The sequence below is a fragment of the Meleagris gallopavo genome, chromosome 30 (genome assembly GCF_905368555.1).
Source record: "Meleagris gallopavo chromosome 30, MGAL_WU_HG_1.1, whole genome shotgun sequence".
In the NCBI taxonomy this organism is placed as follows: domain Eukaryota; kingdom Metazoa; phylum Chordata; class Aves; order Galliformes; family Phasianidae; genus Meleagris; species Meleagris gallopavo.
In genome coordinates this window covers 1,947,946-1,963,141 of record NC_139433.1, presented here as the reverse complement: position 1 = coordinate 1,963,141, position 15,196 = coordinate 1,947,946, and the positions used below count along the sequence as shown (strand labels likewise).

At 56.3% G+C, this 15,196-nt stretch overlaps 1 protein-coding gene across 2 annotated transcripts; it reads right to left on the bottom strand.

Moving 5' to 3' along the window:
- Nucleotides 1-159: 159 nt before the first annotated feature.
- Nucleotides 160-13,663, bottom strand: PIAS4 (protein inhibitor of activated STAT 4). 2 transcript variants are annotated; one of them, XM_085211811.1, is made up of 11 exons: nucleotides 13,506-13,663; nucleotides 10,595-11,018; nucleotides 6,784-6,868; nucleotides 6,063-6,104; nucleotides 5,330-5,420; nucleotides 4,909-5,037; nucleotides 4,719-4,824; nucleotides 2,934-3,007; nucleotides 2,633-2,793; nucleotides 906-1,036; nucleotides 160-784 (listed from the first exon to the last, which is right to left on the bottom strand). In XM_085211811.1, the coding sequence occupies exons 1-11, from the start codon at nucleotides 13,530-13,532 to the stop codon at nucleotides 579-581; spliced, it is 1,476 nt and encodes a 491-aa protein (XP_085067937.1). In that variant the 5' UTR covers nucleotides 13,533-13,663; the 3' UTR covers nucleotides 160-578. The 2 variants fall into 2 exon arrangements, with proteins under 2 accessions (XP_085067937.1, XP_085067938.1); XM_085211812.1 differs by lacking the exons at nucleotides 160-784; nucleotides 906-1,036 and adding an exon at nucleotides 2,324-2,442.
- Between the last annotated feature and the right edge of the window lie 1,533 nt (nucleotides 13,664-15,196).

Sequence of the window (15,196 nt, the reverse complement as noted above, 5' to 3'; positions counted from 1 at the left end):
GGTGCAGAGCTGCTCCAGCTCCTATCTAATAAACAGTGCGCTTCCACCCAAACGTCTCTCCCCCTTCACCCCCGCGCCCCCCACCCCTACAAAACCCCTCTATGCTGGGTGATACAAACCCCCCCCTCCCTCCCAACCTTCTCTCCTCCTTCCCTCCCCCCACCCCCTCTCCCTCCCCACGTGTCCGGCAGAACTCGAGATACTCAGGAATGGTTAATTAACGAGACGATCAAGATGCACGCAGCTTTGGAGATGCGTGGGGCCGTGCTGGGGGGCAGCAGGGCGGGAGCTGCAGCCCCAGCCGTGAGTTAAGACACTTTCCTTGCTTCAGAGTCCGGTTCGGAGTCGGGCCTGGAGTTGGGCTGGTTTTCCAACCAAGAAGCAGCTCAGTGGTTGCGGGGTTTTTTTTTGTTTGTTTGTTTGTTTTTCTCTTGTTTTAATGGTTAATTCAGAATAGGAAAGTCAGAGATGGGAGAGGATGGGAGACGAGGTGGGAGACGACGCTCTCCCTCCCCCTCCAGTTTCAGCACCAGAGTATTCAAGTCTGTCCGTTCTGAGATTCAGAGCTGCTTCCACAGTCAGCAGGCAGAGACCAAACCCTTCTCGTAAGAGCAGCGCCGTTTCGGTCGGGGTCCCTCATCGTCGTCATCTTCCTCCTCATCCTCCTCCTCCTCCTCCTCCTCCGACGAGCTGTCCAGTGTTAAATCCACCACGTCAGCAGCAGCTTTGCCGTTCTCACCGTTAGCGCTCGGGATGGGCAGCAGCCCGTTCACATCCGAAGAACCTGAAGGCGATCGGGGAAGAGAGGACTAATTAAGGCCTCTCCTAATTAACGTGCGGCTCGGGGGAGGGCAGGAGGGCGCGCGAAACGCAGCGGTGTCAGATGTGCAGCCCAGGGTACTCACCCAGCACCAGGATGGGGCACTGCGGGCTGCAGCTGCGCTCCTTCTCGGCTCGGATGGGGCACCACGAGCCATCCACCAGGTACTCGATCTCATCCGCATCCTCACACTCAGTCAGGATCTTAGACAGCAGCCTGGGTGGGAGGAAGGGCCCCGTGGGTCTGGGTCGGCCGGCAGGGAGTCAATGCTCCACACTGCATCGCCTCAGAGCTCACAGCAGCACCCTGCCCTGCACTCAGCATCGCCACTCGCAGCTACGAACCAGCAGCTTCGTTACGTGCAATAGATGAGCATCTCAGCTCTGAAGAGGCTCCCAGGCAGACACCCCGGGCCCCACCGAGGCCGTATGCGGGCTGGCAGCTCCCCGTGCCGTACCCGAGGAACCACGCACACCTCACTCTGCCTGTCCCACCAGGACCCACTGCTCCCACACACAGCGCCCTGCTCCCTATTTTCACTCCCCGCAGCCACCGCAGCAGCCACCCACCTCCACGCTGGCATTCTGCAGCACGAGGAGCGTGCTCAGCCCCACAGGACCCCCAGTATCAGCACGCTGGGGAGCCCCGGCGCTCAGCACAGCCACCCAGACTGCAATTACCGACGCAGAGCCCCAAGCACGGGATGAGAGCAGCACTTTTAGACGCAGCAGCGCTCAGAGCACCGGCAGCACAGCCATGGGAACGGCCCCGGGCTGACCCACCGCTCAGCTCCACACCCCGCGCGCCATCCCCAGCACTGCAGCGATGCCGCACGAAAGGTCGATCACACAGCTGTGCGATCCCAGCTCTCAGATCAGCAGAGGGCTGCGCCCACCGCGCTGCTCCGCCGCCTTCCTTCGCTCCCAGATGGGAGCCAGGCCTCCACGCAGCTCTGCTCTGCTCGCTGCAGGTGGCTCCGTCACCAGGAGGGGGAGAGCTGTGCTGCACTGGGCACACGGCAGCCTGGCCGCAGCACTGAGCACCTCCAGGCACTGCTGCTCTGCCCGCAGGAGCTCCCGGCTCTGGAGAACCAAAGCTCTCCTTGGTAGAAAGCAAGCAAACAACTCTGGTGCAGAGATAGACGGAGGGAGCTGCGCTCCCACACAGAGCGAGATGAGGGTTGTGTGGCAGGGCTGGAGCTGCCCCTGCCAAACTCACAGCCAGAGCACCGACAGGGCTCAGCACAGGCTCTTATCCAAACACGCTTTGCAGTCTGCTGCTCCAATCCCCTGCAATGCTTTCACAGCACCACACACACAGAGATAACGTTCCTGATGCAAACACTGCACCTGCACTTCTGCCTCGGGGACTGCATGTCGGGAGATGTTTGCTTTAGAAGCTGGCAGAGATCCCCCCGGCCAAGCTCCCAGCGTGGCAAGCGCTGCCTGCTCACACCAGCAAGAGAAAAGGAAGATGGTTCCTATCAAAAATCACCTTATCGTGTGCTTATAAAGTGGGTTTATTCCATGCAGCGTGACATCTGTCAGCCAGGGCAGCCAATTGTGCAGGTTCATCAGAGTGAGGCAGTAAGCGCTCGATGCTCGTAAGGCTTTAGGGTAATCCTAAAATCAAGAAGGGCAGACCAACAAACCTTGCTCCAGCACACGGACACAAGCAGTCAGGGCATTACGCACGAGCAGAAAACACTTCCAGCTTCGCTCCGACGCAGGCTCCAGAAGGGCAGACCATAAAACAAGATGCTTCACCCAGCAGAGAAACACCAGGGCCGAGGAGAGCAGCAAACACACTCACCCATCAATTATCAGCTGGTCGTAGGGCGCGGGCTTGTCACACACGGGACACATCCACGTGGGCTTCTTCTCATTCATCTGAAGGTAGAAGACGGCGTCGAAGCACTGCAGGTGCGCACAGGTCTCAGCCCGGCACGGCACAGACAGCCGCATCTTCACCAGCTGTGGGAGCAGGGCAGTGGTGAGCAGCAGGGCTGAGCTCACGGCCAGCGCTGCGCCCCATCCAGCACAGCAGTTCTGCTGCACACGGCTGGATGGGGTTTCTGGATGAAAGCACCTTAGGAGGTATTGCAGAGACTCACCGGGCAGATGAGAGACACGCGAACGCCCGTGGTGGCGATTTCACTGTCTGGGTCCAAGCGTAGCTTCTCTTTTACTGCAGGAACAGCAAAGGGCAACAAAATTAACAGAAGCAAACTTCAACGTGGAGACAACACGCAGCGCAGGGCGAGGAGCTCCCAGAGGCAGAGAGAATGGCACAGCACTGCAGAGCCACGCACCACCCGCACGGCTCAGCACTCTGCAGCACGCAGGCTGCAGGCCAGCTGGAGCATCCATTCACCCGGCAGGAAAGCTTTTTCCTGCAGCCCCCGGCCTCAGGGCCACCCCCCTTTCCCACAGCCCTGCCTTCCCAGCCGGCAGGAGCCAACTGTCACCATCCCCGTGCTGGTGGGGAGCAAAAAAGGTGGAGAGAAAGAGACACAACGCCCAGAAAGAAGCCCACTGATCTAATGACTGATCTGGTCATTAGCACGAGCAGGATGGACTTTATTCCCTTCCAGGATGGGTGGCAATAGGATGGGATGCACTGCATCCCTCCGACCCCCGAAATTCTGAGGAAGATCCCACAAGTGAGCAAACAATGCAGCCCACGTGTCAGGGAGCCATCCAACTTCATTTCCCCGTCAGCCACATCTCAGCACTCCTGGGTGCTGCTCCTCAGCTCACACACTGAGCAGCTCAGGAAGGGCAGCATGAACCACGCAGGAAAATCTGCCTCAAGGTGCAGAACCAACCTGAGATTAAACCACACGACTCCTGAAGAACAGCAGCTGCTGGCAGCACTGAATGCCGAGGTCATTTCCATCAGCCAACTTCTCTGCAGCACATCCCATTTATCCTGACCCTCCCAGACCACAGCAGCAGCTCTCCAGACCACGAGGCTCTCTAATCAGAGCACTTCTCCTCAGTGCCTCCCAGGAGACAAGAAGACCGGGTGCTGCTTTGGTGTTAGGTGGTGTTCCATCCAAGCTCAACTGTCAGAGTTGCAGCATTTTTGGTTGTATTTTTTTTGGTAAGAGCTTTCTGTGTGACTGCAAACCTCCAAGCTATCCTCAAGATGATGCTTCCTGCACCTGCTCAGAGCTGTCCATGCTCTGAACCGCATGATTTCAAGTCTGCTGTGATCCAGCGTTGCTTCTCTTACACAGAACTGAACACTAACAGCAGTCCATCCAGTGACAACGAGCAACTGGGAATCCTCCAGGCTCTCAGATGCTGCAAATCAGATTCTGCCTTGAAAAGGTGATTTCCCTTCACATTGCCACGATGCTCTCCGTGTGCCTCATACCACCGTTTACCTGAGCAGTCCAGGACAAGCATCTTTTGGGATCATCTCTTCCCTCTCAGCACATGTGAAAGCTGTGGTGCTGAAACCCCCTGCCCACCCCAGGGTTCCTGGTGGGCAGAATTATGTTCCCACCGGGATCCCTCTCTCCAGAAATCCCCTTTGGGCTCAACGTGGGTCAGGGCTGAGTTGCTGCAGTGACGTCCCTCAGCTCAAGGCAATCAGAGGAAGGCACGAAGCCGCTCAGAATGATGCTGACCCCCAGCAGCGCTCACAACAGAACCTAGACACAATCCCTAAACACCACTACGTGACTCAGAGCTTCTGCACAAGGATTTGGGGGCAATTTCACATGATTAACAAACATCTTTGCGAGCCCGTTTGAATAAGAAGTGTTTTATATAACTGGAGGAAAGAAATGGTACAAAACTCAGTTCTCACACACATTTCTAGCAGCCCGGCTGCCAGAAATGCCCACCAGGTGGGCACGCATTGAGCCCCCCCACCCAGAAATACTCACCCAGTGCTTTGCAGAGCTCTGGATGTTTGATCCCAATGGTTTTCAACCTCTGCAGCAGCTCCGCTGAGGTCATCTGCCGCACTAAGTACAGCCCCACAGAATAGCTCTGAGGAGAGGAGGAAGGGCAGGGCTGAGCAGGGGGCTCTCCTGCACCCCCACGCAGCCCTGCGTGCCTCCCCACAGCACCTACCTTCCCGTAGTTCCCCCAGGTGACGGTGATGCGATTGGTGGCCGCAGACAAATACATGAGGTGGGTGAGGTTGATGGGACGGCAGGGCCTCTTGGGTTCCACCCCGGGTTTGTTTGACGGGTAGTAGCCCTAAAGTGAAAAGATTTGTGTTGTTTAAAGGCTGAAGATGCTGCTGGGGAGGAACACCCACACGTCAGCCTCACTGCCTTCTAACCCAGCCACGGTTTTCAAGGAAGAGGGAGAAGGGAGCTGAGCGGTGCGACCCAGCACAAAGCGAAAAGGAGTCTTTGCAAGAGCACTTTATTAACAGCTAACCCAGCTGAAAGTTAAAGTGGTAACTTCTGTACTCTGGCTTCTTGTCTGCACTCAGCAGAAGTAACACCTGCACGAGCCCTGGTGCCTCCCAGCCCAGCTGGCTCACCGGCACGGAGCAGTAACTGTGGTTCACTTTCACGGCGATGTTGGGGGGGTACTGATCCTCCTGGGGAGAACTGGTGTCTGTGTAACAGATCCTGCAAAGAAACCACACAGCTCCTAAAATGCCTGTCCTGGTTCGCTGCTCAAAGCTCTATGCACCAACCAGCAGCCAACCATCACCTCCCAACCCACGTTCCTTCCTCTGCCCACACCGAAGGCCAAACCAAGGGCAGGACCTCTGCAATTCGGATCCTGGATAGTGACAGGACAAGGGGGAATGGTCTTAAACTGAGACAGGGGAGGATTAGGTTGGATACTGGGAGGAAGGTTTTCACACAGAGGGTGGTGAGGCACAGGTTGCCCAAGGAGGCTGTGGATGCCCCAAATCTGCAGGCATTCAAGGCCAGGCTGGATGTGGCTCTGGGCAGCCTGGGCTGCTGGTTGGCGACCTGCACACAGCAGGGGGTTGGAATTGGATGAGCGCTGTGCTCCTTTGCAACCCAGGCCATTCTAGGATTCTACAGAAATGGGATGCACTGCTGTGTGCTGCTGACTCAGGTGGCATAGCAGGAAGTGTCAGAAAGCTGAAGATGCTTGGACGAGGTGTGCCAGCAGCCAGCTTGCTCTAACTCCTCTTTCCAGCTATGAATATCACCACCCTGCAACTCATTGCACCCACAGATGTGCTCCCCTCCTCCCCCTGCAGCACCTCATCTTAAATCCACACCCAGACGTACCTGAGCACCACCTGAACCGACTTCACACCGGGCTGCAACTCTCTGGGAAAGCAAAGAAGAAGAACTTACATAAAGAAAAGCCCAAATCAACTGTCCCATTTACCAGACATAAAGGCTAGAGAATCAATCTTTAAACCAATCTAAAAACCAGTCTTTAAGTAATTACTTCCCAGAGTTTGATATACATTGCTCAGCTCACTCTGCAGCCATCTATCTTAGTCCTGCACGCTTTTATTTCGTGATGTGGCACCCTGCAGCCTCACAGTGAGTTTTCAAAGCTGTACAAACACTGCAGGAAGGACACTGGGTCTCCTGGCATTTTTTTTCTGCTGTGTGTCAGCACTTGGAGGACCCAGGTCTCAGGTAGGGTGTACCTGACTGCGCTCCTCCAAGGTTCTGCTTACTTATTCAACTAAATATTCTTGTTGTAGGGGTGGAGGGGATGGCAGCTGAGCTCATGTAGTGGCTCTGGATCCACGTGGGTACGAATGGGGCACAGCCACAGCAGCGCAAGAACACGGGCTGATCCTCACAGACATCCCCTGAAGCCACTGCTGCAGAACTACTGCGCTTATGTACGACTGATGGTGAACATTCTCTTCATCTATTTGGATTTGTGAACGACGGGCATTAAGGATCAGCTTCGTGCAGGGGAGGGAGGCGGCACAGAGGAAGCACTGGGCTGCAATCTCTCCAGATAAGAGCACCCAGGGAGGAGCACCTGGAGTTTCGGATCAGCTCCACTTGTCTCGGCGTCAATGCGAAAATGCAGGGGCTTTCCTGGAGCTTCTCGTTGTTCTGTGGAACTGAAAAGGAGAAAAGAAACACATCAGTCTGACGGCAGCTCCTCTGACACCGCTCACTGCCCCGAGCCGTGTTGTTGTCTGACTCTTCTCGGCCTCCAGCTGCCACCAACAAATGAACTCAGAACGAAAGGCAGCGGCACAGGAACAGCTCCAAGAGGCAGTGCTGGCAGGCAGGACGAGCAGCAGGAACGCTCAGCCCACGAGCCAGCATTAACTGCCCTCCTCTCCGTCCCTCATTTTCAGATCAAATGCCTTCAGTCTGCTTAAAATTAAGCCGGAGATGTGGGAGCTCAAGGCTTATTGCCTCAGGTTAAATGGCAACGTGCTACAGTTTGCTGTCACAGGGTAACACGCAGAGCAGGAAGCAACACAACTGCCTGCTTCCCCTTTCCTCGTGTGCCTTCTCTACCCACCTCAGTCACTGCTGCTTTATTCAAAGGCAAAACACCTGGATTTGAGGTGTGGGAAAAGGTGCTTTTCTGCCCAGGAGTAAGAACAGAGATGAAGGAAGGAGAAAAGCTCAGCTCTCAGATCCTGACAGATGTGGGTTTGCTGCCCTTCTATAATTCAGCTTTAGAAACACAAAAAGGGCGTTCAGAATAAATAAAGCAAACATTAAGATATCCCTGTAGACTTAGGGAATCGTGGTCTGTCATCTAAACACCTCCAGACCAGTGAGCAAAACCCAAAGCACTGCAACACCCAACGCTTCCCAATAAAGACAAACAGGTTGATTCAATCACAAAAGTCTCTCCCTTACGGACCCTCCTCTGTGGGAGAGCTGAGGGCACTTCTGCACTCACAGCAACCTGCTGCAGCTTCACCTGGAGGAAACACAACCACCCCAAAGCTGCTGCTGCCTGCTGGCACCTCTCTGCCACAGCACCAGCGCTGCAGGGACAAAGCAGGAAGGAAGATCCCAGCAGAGCAGGAGGAGAACTTCCCCCACGGCAGAGCAGGGCAGTGATCCCACGTCCCTTCCAAGCCCAGTCCTGGAGCTGAGCTCCCACTGCAGCAGCTGTGCTTTTCAGGGCACCTCAGCTGCTGCTGTATCTTCACTGAGCAGCCAGGGAAAAAAAGCACGGGCTTTCAAGGCCGCAGATCTCCAGGTGACCGAGTTCCATCCTTTCTCTGGAGCAGATGCTGCTGTACTGCAACTCCGTGCCTGGGCTCGTGCGGCTGCTGCTGCCATCAGTTCATTCCAACAGCAGGAAATCGATTTTTAAGCCAGAGCTCGACCAGCAACCTTCAGAAGGGGCCCAGACATAAAGCTTCTGAAGCCCAGAAGGACTCTGCAAACCGTCCTTGGGAGCTGAGCCCCACAGACAACACTGAAATTGGCTGAAACTGCGTGTGGTTACCGTGAGGAAAGAGCTGTTTGCAACGGACCTCACCTGCTTGCTGTGGGCTGAAGCCTGCAGGTGTAAGAGCGAGGTGACCCCTCCTCGGGGAAGGCACTCACCCACAGACCAAGCTCAGCATCGCCCACCTCACCCTCAGCCTCGAGGTGATCATCTCCAAGGGGCAAAGAGCTTTTAATTAACAAATATGCTTCCAATCCGTGTCAGGAACGTACAAGTTAGGCTTCCCTCACTCCCACTGTGGCTACTAAGCCTCCTGCAGCCCAGGGAAGGGTGCTGCTCCCACATCAGCTGGGTGTTTTCCTACAGAGAAAGCTCCTCATGCACTCGGACCCACGCCACAAGCTGGGGCTGACCCACAGCCCACGCTGAGTGCAGAGCTGGGATGCTGAGGGCTGAACCCAACCACAAAGAGCCCAACCGCTCAGCTCCCAGCCCCAAAGGTTGTTCAGGAAATGCTCTCATCAAAGGGAAATTTGTCAAAGCCACCCTAGGGAGTGCACCAACAACACACAGGTGTGTTACTGCATGTCATGAGACTTCACTTCTCACTCAACAGAGCAAACCTGGTGTCAACTTTTAATAAGAACCTATTCATCGCAGTAAGCATCTCCCTGCTCCTCTCCTACCTCTAAATGGCTCCACTTCTTTATGATTACTTCTCCTCAAAATCTTGCATTTCTGACTAATAGATGCCATCCCACATTCAGGGCTGAATTAAACCATCCCCCTGAGCAGCATCGAGGGCAACACTTCAGCTTCACAGTCATCAGCTCACTAGCAAAGTCACAGCACGAACACAATACCTCCCCAAAAAAGGTGAAAATCGCATCAAGCCTGATGAATTTGTATTTAAAGAAGGGAAAAAACCCACCAACGTGAGTGGATAAACAGGTTGCAGGCCTGCTTGCCAGTAACAGAACCGGGGTGAAGAGGTGGAGGCAGGCAGCACTACATGCAAAAGGTAACAAAACATCTGGTGTGAGCTATCAGGGGAGACAACTATGAAGGACACGTGGGAGGGACACCCAAACCAGCTAACGAGGCAGAAAATGGAAAAGTCTGATTTAAAAAATTAAAAAAAAAAAAGCAGAAAGATGCAATTCAGAAGTGATGGAAGACACACAGACACATCTCACACCCTTGCACTTCCAGCACAACCCAACACTGTGCTGTGTCCTCGTGGCAGTGTCTCAGATCACAGCTCCCTGGGCTCACCCAGCAGTGAGGCCTGAACAGCTTCACTCTCTTTAGGAGACACTGAGGCTAAGCAAAGCACAACAACAGTGCAATCCCTGCAGAACGGCCTCCCCAGCCCCCAGGACGGTGCTCAGAAGCTGAACGAAAGCCAAACAAAGCAGATTCCCACCCCACAGCGGGAGAAAAAAACTCCCACAGCTCCCCAGCTTCCCTGGCTGCTCCTTCGGACACAGCACCGCATGCAAGGCCAAATGAAGAGGTCAGAAGAAGCACCAGATGTGGTCATTCAGCCATGGGGGCTGCAGGTTGAGTGTGCTCAGCACTGAGAGATAACACCAGCGTGGAGCATGGCAGAAATACACTTGTTCAGCTCGGGTGCAACACCAACAGAGTTTCATGGACAGACTGATGCATTACAGGGAGAGAAGACAGATGGTGGCCCATAATGCAGCATTAGGAAGGGTAGGAAGCTACAGCCAACAGGACAGGCTTGCAAGTTATATCTCAATGTAAGTGTGCTCTTGTTCTAAGGGAAGGGAGGGGAATAATGACTGGTTACAAGGGTAGACAGTGATAGGACAAGGGGGAATGGTCTTAAACTGAGACAGGGGAGGTTTAGGTTGGATATTGGGAGGAAGTTTTTCACACAGAGGGTGGTGAGGCACTGGAACAGGTTGCCCAAGGAGGCTGTGATGCCCCATCCCTGCAGGCATTCAAGGCCAGGCTGGATGTGGCTCTGGGCAGCCTGGGCTGCTGGTTGGCGACCTGCACACAGCAGGGGGTTGGAACTGGATGAGCACTGTGCTCCTTTGCAACCCAGGCCATTCTAGGATTCTATGATTATGGCACCCTGTGGGTTCTCTGGGCAGCCTGGTCTGGTGGTTGGTGACCCTGCACACAGCAGAGGGTTGAAAACATTTGATCATTGTGGTCCTTTTCAACACAGGCCATCCTGTGATTCTATACTCTATACACTCCAAGTTCCAGGGAGGAAACAAAAGGGGGGAAAGGTGACATCCACCAGCGTGTGCACAGCCTGTTCTTCACAGAGCCTTGAAGATCCCATTTTCAACCCCTTGAAAAACCAATCTTTTGGACGCTCACACTGATTTCACTCCTCTCTGCCAGCCTAAACCCAGCAGACAACACCGCACACAAAACTCACCGAGCTCCGTGGGCTTCAGCAGCTCATCCAGGGTGGTGTAGAAGGGGAGCTTCACCAAGCGGACTTCAGGCTTCACAGCTTTGGGGGGCAACCTGCCCAGTCCGTTCAGGTACTTCCCATAGAGCGTGGGATAGTCAATGTTGGGGGTGGAGATAGAAGTCCGAGCCACGGCGCTCCCGCGGTCGTATGAAGAATGAATGGGGAGAGCCTCGGGGGAGCGGTGCGGCTGCGGGGCCTCGGAGCTTTTCTTGGCATAACGGGTCTCGTAGAGCTCCTTGATCTTCTTGAAAACCTCAGGGCTGCAGTCAAATTGGACCAGCTGCAGTGCTCTGGTGACTAGTTCGTGTTTAAGTCCGCTTTTACTCCTGCCAACAAAACCCAGCAACATCTGAAGATCTGAGACTCGGAAACTCATCACCATGTTCTAGGGGATAAAAAAATTAAAGATGTTCTTACAGTGATAGGAAGGCAAAGTGACAGTTCTTACTGTTCTCTATGACTCAGAACCCACCGACCCACCCAGACCAGAGAACACCAATCACTCAACAAAGTGACAAACATCAAACGATCATTCTAACACGAGCAGCGGGGAGCAGAGAGGAGAAAGCTCAAACACACAGCAGTGCAGCCCACTGCATTAACACCATGCAGGAGCTCGAAGCTTCTGAACTTCCCTGTATCTCAATGGGTAACGTGAAGGGTTTAAAGAGCCAAAAAAAAACAAAAAAAAAGGGAGAAAACAAACACCAGCTGGAAAGCAGACGACACTGAAGTGAACTGGAGTCCTCCAGTGCACCTATGTGCTGCTCCTACAGGCAAAACAAACTCTCTAGAACTCATCTCACACATGCAGAACTTTAAGAAAACAAGAAGTATGTATATTTTCAGCTATGGGAAGAGAAGACTGAAGAGAGCAGTGCGTTCCCATGAGAACAATGCCTGCAGGCTGCAGGCGGGGGCTTTGCCAAGCACTCCCCCACGCTCACAGCCAGCACCAGGGCTGCTGCTGGGGATGTCAGCACTTTGATAAGCAGTGAAAACCAGCCCTACCTTCACAAATGTATTCTGCTGCTGCTGCGGGAGCTCAGGAGGCCTGGAACCATCAGCAGGTTCAAAGAAAGTTCAATGCTATATCAGAGTAGGAGCTAGAAATGGTCTCTGCTGAAAGCAGTGGTACAGTCAGATGGATGTCATGCTTCTCTTGCATGGCAAAGGGCCATCAAGCTCATAAAGCAGGTTTTTGTGAAGATTCAAGCTGCGCTGAAAGATACTTGATAGGCACCCATGTGTATCCTCTCAGCATCTTTCTTAGTGGAAAACAAGAACTCAGCCATCCCACAGCAAAGAGCAGCAGTGATAGAACAGGTCTCTGCTCTCCCAAAAGGAGAGGGAAGGAAGGCAGACAGGAGAGAAGGGTGCTTAATTGCTACGACGACACAAGAGATGTGGATTCACACTGCTGCTTCGCCAAGCACCACCTGCGACCTTGGAGGGATTTAGTTTGTGCCTCAGAATGGTACAAAACAGAGAGTGTGTTGTCTTCACTGGGGCACGTCAAGGATAAACGCCTATCTGCAAAGATAAGCTGTGCTCCTACACTCACTGCTCCCGCAGCACCGCTCACTTGGCACTTTTGGTGCAGAACCAACAGCCTTTGGGGTTGGAACCAACAGTCTTCACCCTTAGGTTCAGGATCTGCGTTGCTGCGGAGCGAGTCTCATTAAAAAGCAACAACGTGGCACTGAGGGATCTGTATGAAGTGCTGAGAGCCCTGAGCTCAGCTCCTCCCTGGCCTGAGCACAAGCTGTGCTCCAGTGGTAAGCAGGAAGCAAACCTCCTGCAGAGGTGTCCTGAGCCCACAGCAATGAAGAGGGACCGAATCACTGACAGACGGGGACCAGAGGGGTTGTTAAAACGTATCCCTGCAGCCAACCAGGCACATCCCTGCTCGTTAGCAGGCATGAAGCACTTCCAATCCACGGGAGCTGCTGGGCTGCACTGACACACAGCTGTGCAAATCCAACCCCGCACCCACAGCGACCCCACAGAACGGAGCCCCCACTACAAACTGCTGCACCCACAGAGCCCAGAGTGCCACACAAACCCCTGTGGTGCCACACTCACAGCTGAACGCTGGGGGAGCGCTGGGAGGGGTTTCAGGAGCTCCACAGGCCCCCTCCCCAATACACTGAAAGGAGACAGATTGGGGGGGCTTATATGGGCCGCTCCCCTCCTCCATCGCTAGGAGATTCCCCCCCGGCACCTCCAGTGCCCCACAAACCAACACCTGTCCCTTGACACCCACAGAACGGAGCCCCCAATACAAACTGCTGCATCCAGAGCCCAGAGTGCCACACAAAGCCCTGTGGTGCCACACTCACAGCTGAACGCTGGGGGTGGGGGGGGTTCAGGAGCTCCCCAGCCTCCCCCTCCCCCCCAATACACTGAAGGGACACAGGTTGGGGGGGCTCATGTGGGCCGCTCCCCGCCCCCATCTCTGGGAGATCCCCCCCAGCACCTCCTGTGCCCCACAGACCAACACCTGTCCCTCGGGTGGGGGGGGCGGGAGGGCCGCACAGCCGCTCCCTCTGACAGGAGATGAGAAGGGAGGAAAGCCCGAGCGCCGATGAACGGCTGGGAACAGCTCCGGGAACGGTGACGGCCGCGGTGAGGCCTGAAGGCCCGCACGGGGTGCGGCGGCCCTGAGGTAAAGCGGGAGAGCGAGCCGGGGGGGGGCAGAGAGGGGTGGGGGGGCGGTCCCGGGGTGCCGCCCCCCGGCTCTCACCCGCAGAACCGCACCGCCCACCGCCCGCCGCCCGTTCCGAGCCGGGAGGAGCCGCCGCTCAGCCCTCGGCCCGCTCCCGCCCGGCCCGGTCTCGCCGTGCCGCCGGCGCCGCCGCCGCTCACTCACTTTCGCCTCCACCAGCTCCGCCGCCATCTTGGCCTCCAGCGTCCACCGCGCCGGGAGCCGCCGCCGGGTCACGTGACGCTTGGCGGCGAGGGGAGGGGCGCGCGGGAGACACGCGCCGTCCAATCCGCGTTCGCCCTTCTCTCCTCGGAGGCCGCCGCCGCACCGCGCAGGCGCGATAGCGCCGCCCCGCCCCCGCCTTCCGGGGGCTTTAAAGGGGCCGCGCCCGGAAAACGGGAGGGAGAGGCGGCTGTGAGGATGAGGGCCTGCGGGGGCCGGGCCCGCAGCGAGCAAATGGCAGCGCGGTGCGGGGCTGACCGGGCCCGCCTAGGGGCGGTGGTCAGTGCCCCTAAAACGGCCCCGGGCCTACCCTTATTGCTGGGCTTGGGTCTGAGGCCTGGCGGGGGGCGGGGAAGGGGTTTCCCTCGGTTCTGCTCCTGACGGGCTTCGTTCGGGTCCGTGCAGCCTTTGGAGCCTGGGTGCCAGGAGCGTTGGGTGATGTTGGAAGCAGCGGTGTGCTGCCTGGTGAGGAAATAAGGCTTTTAGCGCGTTTTCCTTTTCCTTGAAAAGCCCTGAGATGGAGGAACAGCGGATCTGATCGCTTGGGTTTTGCTGGGAGGTGCTTTGGGGGGAGCTGAGAGCTGAACGACAGAGGGTAAAAGCGAAACGCCCATCGTTGGATGTGTTCCAGACACACAGCAGTGCCCCAAGGACGGAAAGCGACTGGTTGGGGTGAAGCTGGATGCAGTGGAGCTGCTCCTCCTGCAGGTGAAGCACGTCGGGGCTGTGGCAGCTCCTCACGGATCGATGGCAGCGGTGTTACACAACGGGGGCAGCCCTGAGGGTGGTCTCTTGAACACAGAGCTTTTCCCAGTGCTTTCTTTCTCCTCGATATCAACACCGTAAGCTAATTAAGCGAAAAGATAATCAGCCAGTTTTTCAGGTAGGCCAACGCATTAATCACATTGCCCAATGTGCTCTCTGGGAAAAGCCAGCATCAGTGCTAGAAATTCAAATGGCTGCTATAGCAACGCCAACATAGCTCATGCTGTCACAGGGAAGGGGCAGACACAGCCCCCAAGGCCAGAGCAGTCCCTGCTGCACCCCACTGCTGTCCCCGTGGAATGGGGCCGGGAGACAGCATGCTGCAGCTTTGGGAGAGCTGTGTTGCACTGCAGCTGATGGCAACGGAGCCACAGCGTCCTGCGGCGCCGATGAGGAGGAAGAAACAACAGCGAAGCACTCGCGGTGTGGAAATGGAGAGCGACGTTCCGCCGCAGCCCTGTTTGGATCCTCTCTTTGCTCGCCTACGATGGGCTCCTGCCGCAGGAGCCGCTCCTCGCAGCGCCCCGGGCTGCACGCCGTGCTGCGGGGATCCTCCGCACCCCGGGCTGCTCCGTGCGGCGCCGGGACTGGTGCGCCGCGCTCTTCCCCGCCCGCAGGGGGCGCTGGAGAGCCCTGTACCCTCCCCCGTGCCGGCCGGCGCATGCGCAGCTGGGCCGGAGACGCCGAGAGGGGCGGGGCTTGCCCACACCCGGTACGGTCCCACTGCGGCCAGGGCCGCGCCCCGCGGTGCCCGGCACGGCGCTGCTGACAGAAGTGGAGGCGCTCTCGTGGCCTCGGGGAGCGCCCCGAGTACATTCTCCGGGTCGTTCCCGCGGTGGCAGCGTTGTTTCCGCTGCGGGTTCTGAGCG

What these genes read in the sequence shown, in the direction of transcription:
- PIAS4 (XM_085211811.1), bottom strand. Translation starts at nt 13,532, where the DNA reads ATGGCGGCGGAGCTGGTGGAGGCGAAA. An exon ending in GCGTGTCTCTCATCTGCCCG is followed by an intron (nt 2,794 to 2,933) that starts GTGAGTCTCTGC and finishes CTGCTCCCACAG; the next exon opens with CTGGTGAAGATGCGGCTGTC. An exon ending in GACCAGCTGATAATTGATGG is followed by an intron (nt 1,037 to 2,632) that starts GTGAGTGTGTTT and finishes CCTCCCACCCAG; the next exon opens with GCTGCTGTCTAAGATCCTGA.